This window comes from Aspergillus aculeatinus (genome assembly GCF_003184765.1).
Source record: "Aspergillus aculeatinus CBS 121060 unplaced genomic scaffold BO66scaffold_64, whole genome shotgun sequence".
Lineage (NCBI taxonomy): Eukaryota > Fungi > Ascomycota > Eurotiomycetes > Eurotiales > Aspergillaceae > Aspergillus > Aspergillus aculeatinus.
The window spans coordinates 156,115-174,011 of record NW_020291533.1 but is presented as its reverse complement, the minus strand read 5'-3'; the positions used below and the strand labels follow the sequence as shown (position 1 = coordinate 174,011).

General features: G+C 54.2%; 7 protein-coding genes across 7 annotated transcripts; 4 read left to right on the top strand and 3 right to left on the bottom strand.

Annotated features, from left to right (window-relative positions):
• Nucleotides 1-733: 733 nt before the first annotated feature.
• BO66DRAFT_333956 (uncharacterized protein) lies at nt 734-5,692 on the top strand (the record flags this gene model as incomplete). The annotated part of the gene is made up of 5 exons (XM_025644188.1): nt 734-1,139; nt 1,196-1,319; nt 1,375-1,686; nt 1,750-2,525; nt 2,580-5,692. 5 exons carry the CDS (start codon nt 734-736, stop codon nt 5,690-5,692), a joined length of 4,731 nt encoding a protein of 1,576 aa, XP_025499251.1.
• Nucleotides 5,693-6,051: 359 nt separating this feature from the next.
• On the bottom strand, nt 6,052-7,721 carry BO66DRAFT_395501 (putative endo-1,3(4)-beta-glucanase). The gene has a single exon (XM_025648232.1). The coding sequence runs from the start codon at nt 7,586-7,588 to the stop codon at nt 6,272-6,274; it is 1,317 nt and encodes a 438-aa protein (XP_025499250.1). The 5' UTR covers nt 7,589-7,721; the 3' UTR covers nt 6,052-6,271.
• Nucleotides 7,722-8,103: 382 nt separating this feature from the next.
• BO66DRAFT_383636 (oxidoreductase, short chain dehydrogenase/reductase family) lies at nt 8,104-9,362 on the bottom strand (the record flags this gene model as incomplete). The annotated part of the gene is made up of 4 exons (XM_025646063.1): nt 9,028-9,362; nt 8,671-8,966; nt 8,267-8,564; nt 8,104-8,193 (listed from the first exon to the last, which is right to left on the bottom strand). The coding sequence occupies exons 1-4, from the start codon at nt 9,076-9,078 to the stop codon at nt 8,104-8,106; spliced, it is 735 nt and encodes a 244-aa protein (XP_025499249.1). The 5' UTR covers nt 9,079-9,362.
• A 215-nt stretch (nt 9,363-9,577) lies between these two features.
• Nucleotides 9,578-11,354, top strand: BO66DRAFT_383634 (zinc finger HIT domain-containing protein; the record flags this gene model as incomplete). The annotated part of the gene is made up of 4 exons (XM_025646062.1): nt 9,578-9,806; nt 9,918-10,242; nt 10,339-10,503; nt 10,602-11,354. The coding sequence occupies exons 1-4, from the start codon at nt 9,757-9,759 to the stop codon at nt 11,352-11,354; spliced, it is 1,293 nt and encodes a 430-aa protein (XP_025499248.1). The 5' UTR covers nt 9,578-9,756.
• Nucleotides 11,355-12,462: 1,108 nt separating this feature from the next.
• BO66DRAFT_333892 (uncharacterized protein) lies at nt 12,463-14,032 on the bottom strand (the record flags this gene model as incomplete). Its single annotated transcript, XM_025644184.1, has 2 exons — nt 12,463-13,229; nt 13,282-14,032. The coding sequence occupies 2 exons, from the start codon at nt 14,030-14,032 to the stop codon at nt 12,463-12,465; spliced, it is 1,518 nt and encodes a 505-aa protein (XP_025499247.1).
• Nucleotides 14,033-15,670: 1,638 nt separating this feature from the next.
• BO66DRAFT_432048 (glycoside hydrolase family 16 protein) lies at nt 15,671-17,452 on the top strand (the record flags this gene model as incomplete). The annotated part of the gene is made up of 3 exons (XM_025650620.1): nt 15,671-15,717; nt 15,750-15,846; nt 15,971-17,452. The coding sequence occupies 3 exons, from the start codon at nt 15,671-15,673 to the stop codon at nt 17,450-17,452; spliced, it is 1,626 nt and encodes a 541-aa protein (XP_025499246.1).
• A 98-nt stretch (nt 17,453-17,550) lies between these two features.
• On the top strand, nt 17,551-17,897 carry BO66DRAFT_213101 (uncharacterized protein). Its single transcript, XM_025642606.1, has one exon. It carries the CDS (start codon nt 17,596-17,598, stop codon nt 17,803-17,805), a length of 210 nt encoding a protein of 69 aa, XP_025499245.1. The 5' UTR covers nt 17,551-17,595; the 3' UTR covers nt 17,806-17,897.

Here is a 17,897-nt window from a genome sequence, read left to right as displayed (position 1 = left end):
AAACGAGGTGTACAATTTGTGCTTTTTCAACTATCTCTTGGACTTCTCCGTTGTAAACCCCGGATTCTCCTGGCCAGGGAACGTCTTTTTTTAAACAAAACTTCAGCCCCTGTCGACTTGTCACAAAGCCTCTTTCATACCTCGTGCATGGTGTATGTTCCAAACGTGGTAGCCTGCTTAGTCTTTCTCACTGCATCGTTCCTTCTGTGCTATTGTCTGCGTTGTCGTGCGTCCGCATATCTTACCAGGTTCAATTTGATCATTTCCAGGGCCTCAAGAATCTCTAATCCTCCCCCACCTCTTGATTGCCCCATCAGTATTCTCCATACCTTTGTCCACGGCCTTGTTCTGAAAATTCTTTTGTGGTTTTCCCCGGCCATTTCTTTCTATCCTTATTCATCGACACTAGTTCTGTGTTTCTATTCCGCTAAACACTCGGAGGTGTGCGAAAGCTGTTCTTGTGGGCCAGGCCAACACCCAATCCATACTTCATACTGTGTCGCAGAACAAGAGTATCAGCATTTGTGAGCATGATAATCTGAGTGTCAATCACTTAGTTTGCTCTCGTGCGCTCACTGCCGGGCCTACTCTGCGTCAGATCGCGAGCATCATCTTTCGAGAAACGACTGCTGTGCCCCCCCGTCGTTTCGCTACGCACGAGAACTGGCCGAGCAAAAGGCTAGGAAGCCACATTCGGAAGAACAAGCTTGACTCACAAGTGTGCTCTTCGGAAATGGTCGAATTGTCATGGAATACCGGAATGAGTACAGACTCGAGACCCTCGGCAATGAAACCACCAGCGCCGACCATGATCCCGCCACCGCAAGCATCGACTTCTCGGTTTGAACCCTGTGCATCAACGGCGTCGCTTTTCCTATACGCCCAAGGCTCCGTGATTTCCTGTCTTCACCATGATACCTTGGCACTCGAAAGACGCTTTGAAAACCACCAAGAGGATGTTGAGTTCATTTCGGTTGACAATGTCAGTGAGCGTGGTGCTGGGAGACTAGTGCTCAGTTATGATGTCGGTAAAACTGCAATTGTTTGGGATATTTTTACAGGGACAGTGATTGCAAGGTTTGCATCGTTCGAACAACTCAAAGTTGCCACCTGGATGCGAAATGGGAACGTCGCTTTCGGTAGGTATACGACTTCTCATGCGGATTGGAAACGAGGCGACTGACACCGTTTCAAGGAAACGAAAAGGGAGATGTTATCATCTTTGAACCGTCTACCTCGGAGCACATTTCCTGTCGCACCATCTTCGATCCTATAACCGCTCTTGCACCGGCCACAGACTGTCGAACATACGCAATAGGGTACCCACCAAACCAAGTATCTGTCCGTATTCAAGGCTGACGGACCTTCTTTTAGTTACCAGAATGGCTCTATAATGATCGCTACCCTCCACCCGACGTTCACAATTTTACACACTATGGCCACCTCCCGAGGACCGTCATCCATACTCTCCTTGGCCTGGCATGCCTCCTCCTCCAAGCAGAAATCTGATATGCTAGCGACACTATCGGCAAATGGTGATTTGAGGGTGTGGAGCGTTGCCAAGCCGCCAGGAAAAGAACCTCCTCGAGTCATCAGGGTGTTGAAGCGGTCAGATGGCTCGCCACCATCAGAGCCAAAATGGATGGCTTGGTCAAAGAACGGAAGAATTGTACAATATCTTGATGGGTAGGTGTACCTCATCTGGCCTGCATCTGGCAAACACTCGGTATCTAATGGCCCAAATTACAGAGAGACATGGGCATGGGATGTCAGGACGAAACATGTCACATACGAGCCAGTCCCTACGATCGACAACCCTCGCGGGTTTGCAAACTACGGGCCAACGGCGACGCTTTTCACGCTAGGGCCGCAATTCACTGTCCAGCAGTACGATGTCGAAGCACCAGCAATGGTGGCCAACGTACAACATCTCCCGGCCAATGTCATGTCCTTACCCCAAGAGCAAGCGAAGCTACGGACTCTTGAGGATCCACCTACGATAAAAGAGTCTGCGAACGCATTCACTTCGAGAAGAACTCCACTCGACATGAACGGGATTGAGACTGTTCGGCAGCAACGGGCGGAATTGAGCAGTCCGGTCTCTTCTCGCAGCCATGCGAATTCGGTCAGTTCCAAGGCATCTTCGGGGAAATATAGAATGGGCACATTCTCGCCACAGAGCAGGTCAGGAGTAACTGGGACGTCATTTTCATTGACATCTGCATCCGGAAGAGATACCCCCCAGGCGTCTGGAGCTTCATACGCTTACGCATCGTCTGTTTCAATGTCCTCAGTTAAAAGCTCTCGTGCTGGAGGCTCGCGTCTGAGAAATGAGGTCCAACTCAGCCCTGCAGATAGACCTAGCGATCTGTTCCCCTTTACGCGCGCACGTCTGAATGATGTGCCCTACGGACATCACCAGCCACTTGATGAATCTCGCCTGACTCCAGATGATCTACGCCAACAGATGTTGAGCGTTGTTTTTGGCTTTGACGGTGACATCGAAGGATTGATTCGAGACGAACGTAGGTTCAGGAGATTTTTGAGTATTGCCGTGAGTTAACTGACATTTCCAATAGTTAGCCATCACCCTCCAACGAGCCATAATGCCGTTCTGTTAGCTCAATGGCTTGGGGAGTCCGACACTGACCACATGGTTTCGATGATCGGTTCCGGGCCTGCGACAATTACCGACTGGATGCTTCTCGCTTTCAGCCAGATGTCCGGAGAGTCCCAATCCAATAAATTTGGGCAAGCCTTCGTCCAGAAGCTGCTGGAGATCGGCGATATTCACACAGCGGCCACCATATTGTTAGGACTGGGAGATCGGAACGACGCAATTGAGGTCTACGTTTCTCAAAATTATTATCTGGAAGCAATACTTATGACATGTCTGGCTATGCCCACGGACTGGCAACGCCAGTCATATCTTGTCCGTCGATGGGGTGAACACGTGGTATCTCATTCACAACAGCAGCTGGCAATTCGGTGCTTCATGTGTACTGGTGTTGAACCATCGGAACCATGGACCTCTCCTGCGGCTCAACAGGCGGCATCGTTCACCGAGGTGATAACCCAGAGACCGCAGATGAAGTCACCCGAGCCACCATATGCGAACAACCCGTCCAATCTGATGGTTCCAGGCTCGCAAGCGAGACCTGCAGCTACCAATACCAGGCAAGCTCTGAAAGCGCCAGCTCTCAAGCTCATCACATCATTTGACTCGCAACCGAACCACAAATACAACTTCCCCGGGCTGAAGTCAGATGATCGAACGCCAACAAATGCTCCTGGAGTCACGCCTATAGCGGAATCGGCCGTGGTGGAATCGGCTCTATCGCCAGGTGGCTTTGGCTCTTACAAGCTCAATAATATTCAGAGCCTGAACAATGCAATGAACGGACGGACAAACACCCCTGCGTTTAACAGGCGCCGCCTTCCTTCCATAGGGGAAACGCCGATTGACGTTCATCCACCGACTTTCACATCAGCCGTGTATAACAATAAGCTTGCTATGGACTATGGTTCGGCTTCGGAGAACGAGGAGATTCAAGCACAGGAACAACAAGACGACGAAGATGGCGACGGTCTCGGCTTGCTGTCATCTGCCCGATACGATCCGGAAGAATACAAACCCAGCCCTCAAACTGCTGTTCAGGCAGCAACTGACCAATTCGCAGGAATTAAAGGCCTTCCTTCTCCAGCTGCCGGTGTCTTCGAGGCGCTGAAGGAGCGCTCTGACAGTAGGGCAAGTACCCGAGAACGGAAGCCAGAGGGCTTGCAGCTCCATCTGGGCAGCTCCTCTCAGGCTGATGTACAAGAACAACCGAATCCGCTGGCCAACTTTAGAAGTCCAGCATCGACATTAAACAGCTTTAGCTCCGCCAGAAGCCCGAGCGTGAGCAGTCGGAGTATTGATCAGTATATCAGTAGTTTGGGTGAAGCGAGCTATCATTCGCATAAGTATCAGACTCCAACTGTGAATACTCCTGGGCGCGGACGAAGAAATACGGATGATGCGGTCAGCCAAGCTTCCAGTCGGAGGTACCGGTCCAGGAACGAATCTCAAGAGACCCGTGGGCGACACGAAAAAAGGTACATACAACCTGCCAAGCGTTCGCCATCTTCTCCAGTTCCAATGTCACCTGAAGAGCTGGCACGGATCAATGCGAACGCCGCGAACAAAGCATCGTCTCGAACGCGCAGTGCTAGCAGAGTGCGGAAGCCACGCTCTCGTAACTCTTCCGAACGCCGCCAAAATCGTTCAGCAAGCCGCAATACCGCCAGCCGTATCAACACGGAACACTCGCAGCGTGGACGTAGCATGGACCGCCAAGGATCAAGCATGAGATCTCCTTCGTCGCCGCTTCCACTTCCTACAATGACTCCAGATGACGCTATGAGACTCGTGGCGAGTGATAGGGAGCGTTTGCGGACTCGCCAGCGAAGCGGCAGCCGGCGTCCGGACAAGAACACAGGGATGAAAGGAGACGAAGCAAGACGTCCGAGAGCAGACTCTCGCAGTCATTCTGAGATGGATGTCACTGTTGATACAGATCAAGGCCCTGTTGTGATGCTACAGGACGGGAAGTTTAATGACAGCATGTACGCTGATGATAGCAGTCAACAGATCAAGGATTTTGTGGCCGATTTAGCACGCGAGGCGCCTCCGATGGCTCACAATCAAGCCACTCTCGTAGAGCAGAGGAGAAAGCAACTTGCAGCTGCTGAACTTGAGGCACGTCGGCTGTCACTGGCACGCAATCCATCTGCGCCGAACATTCCATTTCCCGGAGAATTACAATCCGCCCGCACTGCTCCGGACAGCCCGCCATTCTCAGTGTCATCGTCATTCACACCTCACACTCCAGGTCGACACAGGACTACTGCTAGTAAAGGGTCGCCGGAGGGTCCAAGCAGTTCCGAGTCGGCCTCATCTAAGTCGAACGTGCCCTATGGCTTGCCAGCGACTCCTCGAGCTATGCGACACCCCAAGTACAATGGTTACGAGGAGACTGTAGCAGTTCCTCCCATGCCCGATAGTACTATACTTCTGAGCGACGCAAGATATCTAGGAGATGCAGAGAGAATTGGCCGTTCGATGTCCGTTCCGGTCCCAGAAAGTCAGCCGTCTGGCCTAGTGCCCACTGACTTACCAATGCATCCACGATTCAACCCACGGCTACCCCGAAGCCGCTCGACAAGTCGGTCACGGGGTAAGGGTCATCAGCGAGAGAATAGTGGAAATAGCTATGGCGGTTCGCCTGTCACAGTGAGCATCGAAGAGACTATCGAGAATGGACTTTTGATGCAGCAGGCCGAAAACCCTCCCATTTTGCCGCAGCTTCAACATTTAAATCCGCCGCCACCTCCGCCGCCACCAATTCCTCCTTTGGCCTCTCCACGCCAGTCCTCGGGCACCATCGATATCGCGTTCGATAACGAGGACTTTGGACGGCTTCTCCCTCGCGCGATGACCGCCGCCCCGGCATTGAGCACTGATGTCCGTCCCGGCTTGGAACGCCGCCGCATGTCCTTTGAGCATCGACGAGGCCGCAGCGTGAATGAGAGCTTAAGCACGAAGATCCGCAACTTGACACGGGTGGGGCATAACAAGGGCAGCGAGCCCTGGGTGTCTGCGGAGATCCACATCCCTTATGAAAGCGTGCAGGTGATGGATGGTCGACTATAGAGCAACCTATACCATCATCTGGCTCATGCTTTGGTTCGATGATCACAGTAGTTGAACCCTTATGACTAACGAATTGATTGTTCTGCTTTTGCTTTTGCTTCTTGTTCTGTGATTCTCATCTAATATACAGCACAACCCGCCATCCCGTTCCTGGGAATGTATTATTTTTGATGTATCGTTGCCTCTGATAACCAAGATGAATGTGCTATGTCTGATCACGTCACCGAAGTGGTGTATCCTAATTTACTCGTTTTATCACTCCGATTACTTTTCTTATTTCTCTACATTTCCTAACCACTATCCCGTATCTCAGAAAAGTCCTTTCCAGAATTTCAATTGACGCGAGTCTCTCTGTGGCTTACATTGCCGTGTGATCACAGCCGCTTTCTTCTGAAGGAGGTCAAATAATAATGCGACTAGACAGAGGTGATGGCATCTGAAGGTGACATGAAATGATTCGGTCGTATACATACACAAGAAAACTTAAGTTACACATGCACCTGGTAGGGTAGCCAGGACTCGTAAGGATAAAAAGCGCTTGAAGACAGTTCATGATCTCGGAGCACGAGCCTTCTCTAACTACCAACTGCTCCATCTGCCACTTCTCCTCCCCGAATCCGACCCCGCGTTCCGTTCAGCATCGAGCATGCGGTCGAAGTCCGCCTGAGCCCTCTCGCGCTCACTGTGGCTCTCACTCTCGCTCTCACGCTCGGCCCGAGACCATTCAGCCTGCTGCGGCCTGGACTGCGGTCGCGCGGCGTTCATCCGCAGCCGATCCCACGCACTTCCGCCCGCGGGTCTGCGATGCTCCACCGCAACGGGACTAGCATCATCGTCGTCGTCGAAGAAGTCACCACCACCGGAGGAGGAGGGAGTCTGCCGCTGCTGCTGCTGCGTTCTCGTATTCCAAGCCCTCACGCGTGGTGTAACCTCACTGTAGGAGTTCGTCCTAGAACCATGCTCATCACCACCACCACCGCCATTGAAAGCATAATCCTCCCCCATCCCGTGGGCCACGGGCGACCCATCATCACCCGCACCAGCACCATCCACCTCGCTCGGCCCCTCCCTCAGCTCCCCAGCGACAACCAAGGCATAAGCCGCCGAAGACTCGCGCCTCCTTTGACCCTCCTCCGAGGTATCGCCGCCGGAGACCGCCCTCGCGCCAGGCGAAGTACTCAAGCGGACCGCGTGCTTGGAGCGCTCCATCTCCTCCCTGACGCGCTCGAGGCGGGCATCGCCCCTCCACATGGCGATCTCGCCGAAGGTGGCCCACGAGCTGGCCACGAAATCCGCGACGAGCGTCCAGACCGCGACCTTGAACAACCGCGCGGCGGCCATGGGGCGCCCGCCGCCCATGGCCCCGGCGTCGCCCATCATCTGCCAGCCGCGCTTGAACCCCTCGAGCGTCAGCACCTTCTTCCCGGCGGGGGTCTCCTGGACCTGCGGCGCGAAGTAGGCCTCCCAGTCGGCCGAGTAGCGCAGCGCGTAGGCCTGGTGCGCCAGGCCCGCGAGCGCGCCCAGCGGCAGCCCCAGACTGCTGCGGCGGGCGCTCTGCGCCATCATCTCCAGCATCGCGTCCATCTCCGGCTGCGTGGGCGCCCGCCCCGTGTGCCGCCGCATGTTCTCGAGGCGGCGGTAGGCGCCCATCTCCGTCTTGGCGACGTAGTTCGTCCGGCCCCAGAGGCCGATGTACAGGGTGAACGGGTTCGGGTTGCGGATCAGCGACTCGTCCACGCGCAGCGGCTTGAAGGCGTGCTCCAGGTATTGTTTGGTCGTCGTGCCGTTGGGGAGCCGCAGGAGCCGCGGCGGGCTCAGCCGGTTCGGCGGGAATTGCTGGGGCTGGGGCTGGGGTTCCGTCCCCGCCGGTGGCACCGGGGGGTTGTGGTCGCTCATTTTTTTGGGTTTTCTGCGGACGTGATGTTTGGCTGAATCTGGTGGGATGTGTGTGAGGTTTGGGTGAGTTTGAAGAAGGTTCGTGTGGAGTGGGGAAATATGGATGAAGGTGAGTATGTTGGAGAGAGAGGGAGGTGCGGAGAACGGTGGTCATGGATGAGAAGCTATAGCTTTGTGGTGAGGTCAGCTGTGCTCTTTGTGCTTGGTGGATTAGTCAGCTTGTGCTGGCTTCACTTATGTCGGATCTGACGTTTTACTACGGAGTACGGACTCCTCTCTCTCTACATTTAACAACACGGCAGAGAGCCTACACAGCTTGCTGATGGTGCGTAGAGATGAACAGTCAGGTTTTGATCCATTGGTTCGATTAATCAACATGCTCCCTCCAAACACTGCCCCCTACTATACCATTGATGAGGTACTAAAATTAGGCATCTGAGCCAACCCTTGCGAACTTCAATTTACCCAGACAAACGAGCTACCTTCCGTTCTACCTTACAAGCAAAGCCTCAGTCCTACCACTTCTCAACATAGGGTCGAAGATCCAGCTCAAACCCAAAAGTCGTGCGGGGCTGACTATGCAAGTGCCAATACGACTCGGCGATCTGTCCCAACGATCCAACATCAGCCATCCATGGCCCAGAATCTTCAAGTCTCAAAGAGGGAATGGCTACTTACCGCCTCAGGATCCAACTTTGCATCCTCATGCTCGAACGTCCACGCCTTCGTGCGCGGGATATCAATGACCCCATCGACGATCACATGCGAGACGTGCACGCCCTTGGGCCCGAACTCGCGGGCCAGCGACTGCGCCAGCGCGCGCAGGGCGAACTTGCCCGCCGCGAAGGTGGCGAAGTTCGCCGAGCCCCTCACGCTGGCCGTCGCCCCCGTGAAGATGAGGGTCGGTGGGTGTTGGAGGTTCGTGGCCTGGAGGAGCAGCGGGAGGGTCTCCTTGGCGAAGTTGAAGGCTCCTTTGCTGTGGGAGATGTTAGCCCATGCGTCCACCAAAGAAAAAAAGAAAGGTGCGGTTCTAAGCTTGGAGTCTGGGGTAATGAGGGAAGAAAGATGGTCTAACTACTTACCCCTGCGACTCGAACCCGGACGAGAACTCCTCGGCCGTCAGCTCGAGGAACGGCTTGCGCACGAGACCACCTCCGGTGTTGAACACGGCCGCGGCGAGCGGCGAGCCGGTGAACTGCTTCGTGATCTGCTCGAAGGTGGACTTGACGTTCTGGGTGTCGGAGAGGTCGACGCGGAAGCCCGTGGCTTGGCCGCCGGCGGAGTTGATCTCGTCGACGACGGACTCGTAGTTGGCGGGGTTGCGGGCGAGCACGACGACGGAGTAGGCTTTGGCGAAGCGGCGGGCAATGGAGGCGCCCTGTTGGTCTCTGTTAGTCTGTACATCGCAACCGTTCGTAGAGCTGTGGGAGGTACCGTACCGTTCCAGGGCCAACGCCGGCGACGATGGCGAAAGGCTTAGCAGCGGCCATTTTTTGGGTTTGGGTTTGGGTTTGGGTTTGTCAACAACTGAGTCGAAGATAAATTGAGAGACCAGGAAGAGAATTTGGGTCTGGATCTGAGTCGAAGATATACTCTGACTTCGCTAAGCATACTCCGCATTCTCCTCATGTCGTCATTTGTATCGGGGAGTTGCAAACGCCGAGATTAGAAATCACTGGGGTCAGATCACTAATCGCATCATTGCGAGCACGGTTGTCGAGATCTGGCAATCGGCCAGAGAAGCTTTTGTCAGTATCACAGCCACCTGCTAGAAGTGCAGAAGGCTAGCCAGGGAGTATGTAGCAGTTGTACCGTAGCATAAGCCATGTTCGGCGATTGGTGATTCATCTGGCCGCTCCATGAACCGCCTGCCTCAGGCATCCAAGACCCTTCCGCCGCGATAAGCCCAGGCGATAAGGATCCAACGGGCTCAATCTCCAACTTATCAGTTTTTTTCTCTCTGCGCCTCGATCAACACTTTGGCTTTCATTCTACACCAGCTACTCTTATTCTCTTACAGCCTCGTTCTCAACCCATACCATACCCTTACTTTGCACTTGACACAAAATACTGAACCATATACCCCATCCCCCATCGCCCCAAACCCCCAAAGCGCCAACACCAAAAACCACCGAACCAAGCACCAAACCCACCCCCAAGAACCAAAAATGTCCTCCTCACAGGAAGACTCCCTGCTAACAGACCTCTGCACAATCTGGTAAGCCCCCGACGCTCATACCACCCACCCAAGCCCAAACCCCCAACCCCCCCCCCCCAAGATCTCCTTTCACATTTCACTAAACCACTTCGGATGGAAAAAAAAATACAGTCACCTCCAACCCCCCAAATACCGCTGCCCCCGCTGCAACACGCGCACCTGCTCGCTGCCGTGCACGCGGCGCCACAAGCTCTGGTCGCAGTGCAGCGGGGTGCGCGACCCCGCGGCCTACCTGCGGCGCAGCGAGCTGGCCACGGCGACGGCCTTCGACCGCGACTTCAACTTCATCACGGGGATCGAGCGGTCGATCGAGCGGGCCGGGCGCGACGCCGAGAACCGTGGGATCCGGGTCGACGGGGATGCGGCCGGGTTTGTGGGGGATTTGGCGGTCGTGGGGTTGGATCATTCGCCTTCTAGCACGGGAATAGGGGAGGGGGTGGAGAAGGAGGGGGATGGGCAGGGAGGGGAGGTTGGTGGTGGTGGTAGTGGTGGTGGTGGTAGTGGTGGTGGTGGTGGGGGCGCTGGGGGGAAGAGGAAGAGGGGTGGTGCTGGTGCTGCTGCTACTGCTGCTGCTGGCCCTGCGAGACGGGAATCCGGGTTCTTGCGGGAAGTGAGAAATGCAGGTGTGAAGGTGATTCGGGCGCCGAGGGGGATGAGTCGGAATAAGGAGAATGGGTCGAGGTGGTTTGCTAAGTACGTTCCCGGCCCCGTCGCTTTTACTCTTCTACTGGTTGCTTGGCTGGGGGCTGCGGTGAATGGATGGGTGGCTGACTTTCTATAATCTTTTACAGACAGCAATGCTTGGTGTGGACGGTGGAGTGGATAGGGGAGACCGGGGAGAAGCGCACGAGGAACTGCAGGGATTCGGTTCCGATTGCCCTCTCCTACGATCGAGCGTTTCCTCTAAGTAGGGAAGAACGCGAGAAGGAAAAGGAGCAGACACAGAAACAGACACAGAACCAAGAGCAGGGAGAAGATCAGGGCCAAGCGCAACAACATGAACTGCCTTCTTCAATAGCGGAGAACGTCGCTCAGCAACCTGAAGATATCCCCTCTGCTATTACTACAACCACCGAATCCAGCACTACTGCTGCATCAACAGCACCAACAGCCAGAACCGACGAACCACACCCACCCACTACCACCTCCTCCAAACAAGAAGAAACGCACGCGATTTTTCCCCATCGAAACGTCTACTTCTACCTCCACCGGCCGCGAACAGCGACCAAACAGCCCGTCCTGATCCCGCTCGCCCCCAGCATGACGCTCACCGCCGCCCTGCGCGGCCACACGGTCCTCGAATTCCCTACCATCTATGTACTACCAGACTCGCCCGCTGCGTTACGCGCGCAGGGATCAGACGCCCGGTATCTACTGGAAGACGAGTATATTCGCACCCACGCGCCAGTGGACGAGGACAGCGCGAGTCCGACGGAGTCGGAGGTCGATCAACCGGCCCCTGCCGGTATCGACTTGGGGAATGTCGACGAGAAAAAGGTCCTGGAAGTGCTCAAGAAGGATCTATTCGAGCCGACGATGCTTATGTGATGCAGGTCTAGGACAGGATGACAGGAAACCGGGGGCATTGTCATAGATTAGGATTGGGAAACATTTACCTAGCCATAGTTGCATATCATGAGGGCGCCTATAAAAATCGATCTGGCATGCATGCTGCTTTATTAGCTTGATCCATAATTGCAGGATTGTACAGAATTTATCTGGTTGGGACGATCAACCGCGAGCACCCTCTAGTAGGAGGATCGATCGTTGTCGAATCGTCTGGTAGCACACTCGGCTCAGTCCGTTCGGAGCGGATCGAGCCTAGGTCTTTGTTAATCAAGAGAACAGTTGATTGCTCAATGAATCAGAACAAGTATCGCTAAAAAACACAATACAGAGCATGGGTATCTATAAGCAGTCATTCCCAACGAAATCCAAAAACGCCGTTCAATGCTGCGGCCAGGTGAAGACCTGTCCGATGGTCAATAACTCCCACCAATGATGCCAAACAAAATAATCTAACTTGTCATGAGGTTACGCTGTAGGCAATCCCTTGGGCACACCAAGCCGGCTTGCGCAGGCTGCACACCTTCCAGAAACCTGGTCAAGGTAGGGAGGGGGTACAACATAAATCTAGCCAAGGATCGGGCTGACGCTCAGCCACTCGTAGCAACAAGGCTACTGCTACTTGGCCGGTTACACGGCCCGCTTGGTCCACCGAGTAGGGCGCTTGTACTGGCAGACGTAGTACCCAGATTCGACAAGGTGAATCAAAGGAGCTGGGCCGTTCCCACTCCTATCTAGCGTGAACTTTGATGGGCGAATCAACATTCTTTTGTGGGCATCGGCCCTTCAGGACCAAAGATCTCCTTGAAGATCGAATGGCTAATCAACAATACCACAGACCCTCTACCCATAGGCCACGACACCCAAGACGTTGAGAAAGCGGTCAAGCCTCAGAGCAAGCAATCTGCGCGTACTCCGTGGTACGAACGAGTGTGGAATCCATACGAAAAAAACACAACTGCAGTGTGTTATCTCGGGAGAAAACCAGTGTCCAATGGACGGTCATCAAGGTAGAGCCTATGGGTATGGCTGTAGAAGTGTGGCTGAAGAGTTGAACCTGCTAATACTGTTCGTAGCTGTGATGAGCGCCTCAAGTCTCAATCCCAGTCAATGGACTGGTAGCATCGGATGCAGTGTCGGGAAGCTCAGGCTCTTCCACCTTCTCGGGAACACCTGAAGAGACGGAGACAACCTCCGTAGCAACAGTGTCGGGAATGGTTCGTTCGTCATCAGCGATCTTGCCGTTTCGGAAGCTGGACCTGATCTCCGAGGGCGAGACATTCGACCGTTGCTCAGGGCGCGTAGACCTGAGCTTAATCCGGCCGCGCTCCAGCGCTCGAAGCAAGGTACCGACTTCCTCCGACACGATGCCTCTGAGCTTGCTCATGGTATCATCGGAGACTTCCGAGTGAGCGTTCCATCCCAGTTTGTCTGACTCCTCAGACGTCAAAGACTTGGCCTCCAAGGATGGGCCATCAATGAGCCGCTTCAAAGTGGTGGGCGACATGTTGTTCGTTCGGCGAGGCATCTTCACCGGCTTCTCCTTCGCACTGGAAGCTGCCGAAGCAACTTCTTCTTGCTGCCGCTTCGGAGGACGAATGTGGAGAGTCATCCCTTCGCCAACTTCGTTGCGGATTTTGTAATAAACCAGCCCCAGCGTTGCTGCCAGCGCCTGATGTGCAGCCTCAGGATACAGACGAACAGCCTCAGCGCGTGTAAGAGTGGACGGATAGTCACTCGAGTCACTCGAGTCACTGTCGGTTGCGGTGGCGTACACAGGCTCTGTCTGGTGCATGCGGCCCCAATATTCATACCCGCCAAGCTGGTAGAAGTCGGCCAGTTGAACCAAGCGGTTGACTAGGAACATTGTTAGATGAGTGCGGGGAATTCACCTGCCAATCGCACTTACTCCTACTTCTTTTCTTGAGACACCAGAACCGCCATACAGTACGAGGAAAGTATTCGGGCCATTGTAATGATCCGTCGTCTTCCACCACGGGAACAGGCGTGATCGGGGCGTGAGTGGTATGGGCCAGCGAGTTGAATCGAACCCGCTCCGAATGCTTCATGCGGGACTCGATGAGAGAGAACCGATTGAAAACGGACGTCAGATGGCGTGACGTCTCATGTTGGAGAGTGATCAAATCGGTACGCAGTTGACTGATCGTAGCGTGCAGCTTGCTGACTTCGACGCGGCATCCACAGACATCGGTCTGCAGATGTTCGACATCTGACTGGATCTGATCCACGTTCTTGGACAAACGGTCGACATCGCTGCGGAGGAAGACGGTCTCGTTACCGGTCTGGCCGATGCTGGATTTGAGCTGCGAGATCCCCGACTTCAACTGGTCGACGTCGGTTTTCAGGGCGACAACGTTCAGATCGATCCGATTCGAGACGGAGCGGTTGGCTTCGAATTCGCGTCGGATATGTTCGTCTTCGCGGTTACGCCTGTCGACGTAGCCATCCTTGGTCAAGACACTGGATCGAAGTTCCAAAAGGCGAGAGTCGAGATAAGTCAAGCGGTCGTGAATATGAGACAGGGTGGGGTCGGAGAGTATTGGGGGTGTGGATTCATGTACGAGAGATAACCTCGGGCTCGAGACCGGTATCGACATGCTCGAGGTGCGAGAAAGACTGCGTTCCAGGGTGGTGGTCATGGCGAATTTAAGGGACGGTCGGGAGCCGACCGTGACAACTGGTTAATGGTGGGCGATGATGTGTGGGCTTCGAGGTGCTCTGGGTCTCCTTCCGATCCGAAATTCACAAGAGGTCCATTTTGTTACCTTTTTGGGATGTTGTGAAGATAAAATTCACAGAGTATGATGACGAATATGGTGGTGTGGGTGGGTTTGGGGGGAGATGATGAAAGAAGAAAGGGAGACGGGATGAGTTGAGGGTGAGGCGAGGCGAGAGAAGGAGTAGGACTGTAGGAGTAGGACTGACTGTAGGACTGATCTTGCAACGCAACCCCCCTTGGTTGGCTTACTCTGCTTCGTTTTTCGTGGCACCCGCCGGTGGATTCTCCCAACCCAGTCTAGCGCCTGACCCCTCGTTCCTTCAACCTCGTCACCAACGCACCAACTGACCACAATTCCCTGGATGGAAATTGATGATGCTAAGTCGATATCCTGAGTCATTCGCAGTCATGCTAAATTACGCTGTCGCATCTACCAGATCAAATTGGTGTGTCTCTGGCTGGGATTGAAGATAGAAATCGTCATGATGACCATGCACCGTGAACGGTATGGAACGGAGGGTGACAATACCAAAAGAACGGGAGGTCGGGAGCTTGGCAGGCCCTACAAGCTGCAGCTGACTGCCTCCTGCTGCCTGCTGCCAATCACTAAGAGGAGAGATGATGTTTGCCACGCCGCCTTGGAGGGGGCCTCCGCTTGCAGATTGGCTGCTCAGCCCTGTGCTGCCTCTCTCATCTACCGCTGCTTAGTGCAACCACAGGCCCTACGCCGTTCCCATACTGACTTCATACTGTATCATTCCCGTTCTATACTGACGCTGCGTATTTGCGAAGAGCGCTTCGCAACTCAGGATGACGAATACTGATTAATTAGCTGAAACTCCGTACAACATTAAGCAACCTGATTAGTGTCCCTAAAAAGTAGTCACATGATTTGTGCTTCGTCGGATGATAGTACAAGACCCCCCCTCCACAGTGTCAGGCCGTAGCTCAAAATCAGCACCACCAATATATCTACAGTACATTAAACTGGTGCTTGGAAAGATATTTGAATAACCTCAAACAGCTGTATAAAATTGAACCTTTAACAGCTATATAAGCAGGTCTACCAGTAGCTACGTAACTAAATCCACGAATTTAGATAATCAGGCTCTAGGTTCAACAGCTATATTGATTCGTGCTTGATCAGGCCTACGGCTACTCAGAACTTAAGTAAAAAAAAAAAAGAAAGAAAGAAGACGTGGATGCGAGCCCTATTAAACCCGCTAAGGGCGCTTCAACAATGCCTCTGGCCAAGGGAGGATGCCGCAGGTGAACCGAGTATCTAACTCGTGATGGTGGTTCATCATAGGGGATTATGGCCGGTGGTATAGTGTAAATGCTCTGGGTTGAAGTAAGCTTGTCGGTGGTCATAGACCACTAACCTTAGTAGACACGAGCTATATAACGCATCTATAGTCTAACCAATAACTTAGTCTAGGTTCTTACAGTCCCACCGGCCATAGCAGAGACGGAAACACGCATGCAAACGGTGGGGGGTGCAGATGTAGTTCCGAGGGGGCATCGATCTCCATACAAACTGGGCCACTTTATATACTCCATGGCCGACCTACCAACAAATGCCACCAATATCGCGGTATGTTTTTTGTAAGTGTCGCAACTATCTTGCCCCAGCACAGTGGCTGTATACAAGCTTATAACTACATCATAATCCTCCAAGCATGCGGCAAGTCACTGCACCAACGCTCCGCGCCTGCCTTCGGAAGTCATGTCCGAGTATATACAAGCATGTCCATCATAACCGCATACTAGTAGATATCAATCCCAAAGGCCACCAAACAACCTCGTCGCCAGACAATCTGCAGTCTGCAATCTGCAGCTCTATACTTACCCCACACAGTCACTCCTTCAGCATCCTTCCTATTCCTCCATCTCCACACCCACCGCCATCATGCGACCCTCCTTGACCTCCATCCACGCCAGTCTTTCCCTGATAACAATACTCAGCAACGCACGCTGGGCCACAGCATCAACACCAACACCTAAACCCAGCACCCCGATCGACCCCCAGCAATGCGACTGCTACCTCATCTCCGGCCCCGACCCGGGCTACTTCACGCATTACAAGCTATGGAACTTTCGCAACGCATCGCAACAATTCCACCCACCCTCACCCCCCCCAAAGACCAACAACACCGACACCCAATACACAACGCACAGCCTCCTCACGCAAACCCCCTTCAGCAAAGACTGGCACGTCCAAACCTGGCACCGCGCCGCGGGCCCGCTCCTCTCCCCAATCCCCATGACGAACTCCGAATCCAACGTCTTCCTCATGCACTCAGCCAACCCTCCTCCTCATGCTCCTCCTCACACCAACCCCCCAAGCGCAAGCGCAAGCACAAGCACAAGCTTCCTCGTCCTCCGCACGACACGCTTCACCAACCACGCCTCGACCGCGGAGATCGAATCGCAGTTCGGTCTGATCGACCACTGCTCGCTCCGGCTCCACATGCGCCTGATGTCGCGGGACACCGCGCACCACCACCCATTCCACCCCAAACCCGAACCCAAACACAAACCCAACTTCGCCTACCCGCCACCCAACAGGCCGCTCCCGCTCCCCGTCCCCGTCCCCGTACGTCCCGATCAAAGGACCGTTCCCAGCGGCACCTGCGCGGGCATCTTCACGTACCGCTCGGCGATCTGCGAATCGGACATCGAGATCCTGACGGCCGACAGTCCCTTCACGATCCACTACGCCAACCAACCGGACTACGACGCGGAGCACGACCGGATCATCCCCGGGGCGAGCGCGGTGGTGAACCTGACGCGGCCCTGGACGGAGTGGACGACGCACCGGCTGGACTGGTTGCGGACGGAGTCGCGGTGGTATGCGGACGACGCCTTGCAGACCGTCAAGCGGTATCGCGTGCCGGACCGGCCTAGCATCATCGTCGTCAACCTGTGGAGTAACGGTGGGGAGTGGACGGGGGACCTGCGCGTCGGCGAGTCGGTCTACCTCGGGATCGAGTGGATGGAGCTGGTCTATAATCTCTCTTCTCCTGCTGCTGCTGCTGCTGCTGTCGACGCTTCTGCGTCTGCTTCCTCGGAGTTACTGGCGTCATGGTCGTCCCTGGAACAGCAAAAGGGAAGTGACTGGGGTGGCAAGGAGGGGGATGATGTCCCCGGCTGGCGTAGTAGAAAGGAACATCGTCATCATCATCATTATCGACCAGATCTGAATCTCGCGGCCATGGGCCTGAGTCAGTCGCGAGTGGAGGAACTACGCTATCACCAAGAGGATGGTCGTGAGACGAGAGGACCGTTGTCAGTTGGTCCATCGACCCACTGTCGGAGACCTTGTTGGGTAGATCAATGAAAGCATCGCCGGGCACTCTTTAATAGCTGTATAGCCTTATTCTTACCGAGACATGAAGAACATTCTTTACTGTGCACCTTGATTTGGAAGAGAAAAAGTAGACTTGAGATAGTGTCATTGTAGAGGTGGTCGCCCGAGGTATTATGAGCGACGCACGGGGAACACAGCCCTGCTATTTACATCAAGCATCCCCATCTCTTTCCATGCTCTCCACACTCAGAAACAAACGCATGTCAGGAGCTCGGGCTTCAACTGACGGGGTATCCGTACAAAACACAAACAGTCAACAGACGCTAACAACTCGCTTCACAAACATGACTCCAACCCAATGCAACCAAGACCTCATAACATGACGAACGCTAATCATACATGCTTGCTCATCCCTATCCACACTTTCCATCTGGTTTTCTTTTTTTCTCTTTTTTTTTTTGTTTTGTTTTTTTTT

Excerpts from the sequence above, each read along its gene's own strand:
- BO66DRAFT_395501 (XM_025648232.1), bottom strand. The coding sequence starts at position 7,588 with ATGAGCGACCACAACCCCCCGGTGCCACCGGCGGGGACGGAACCCCAG.
- BO66DRAFT_213101 (XM_025642606.1), top strand. The coding sequence starts at position 17,596 with ATGAGCGACGCACGGGGAACACAGCCCTGCTATTTACATCAAGCATCC.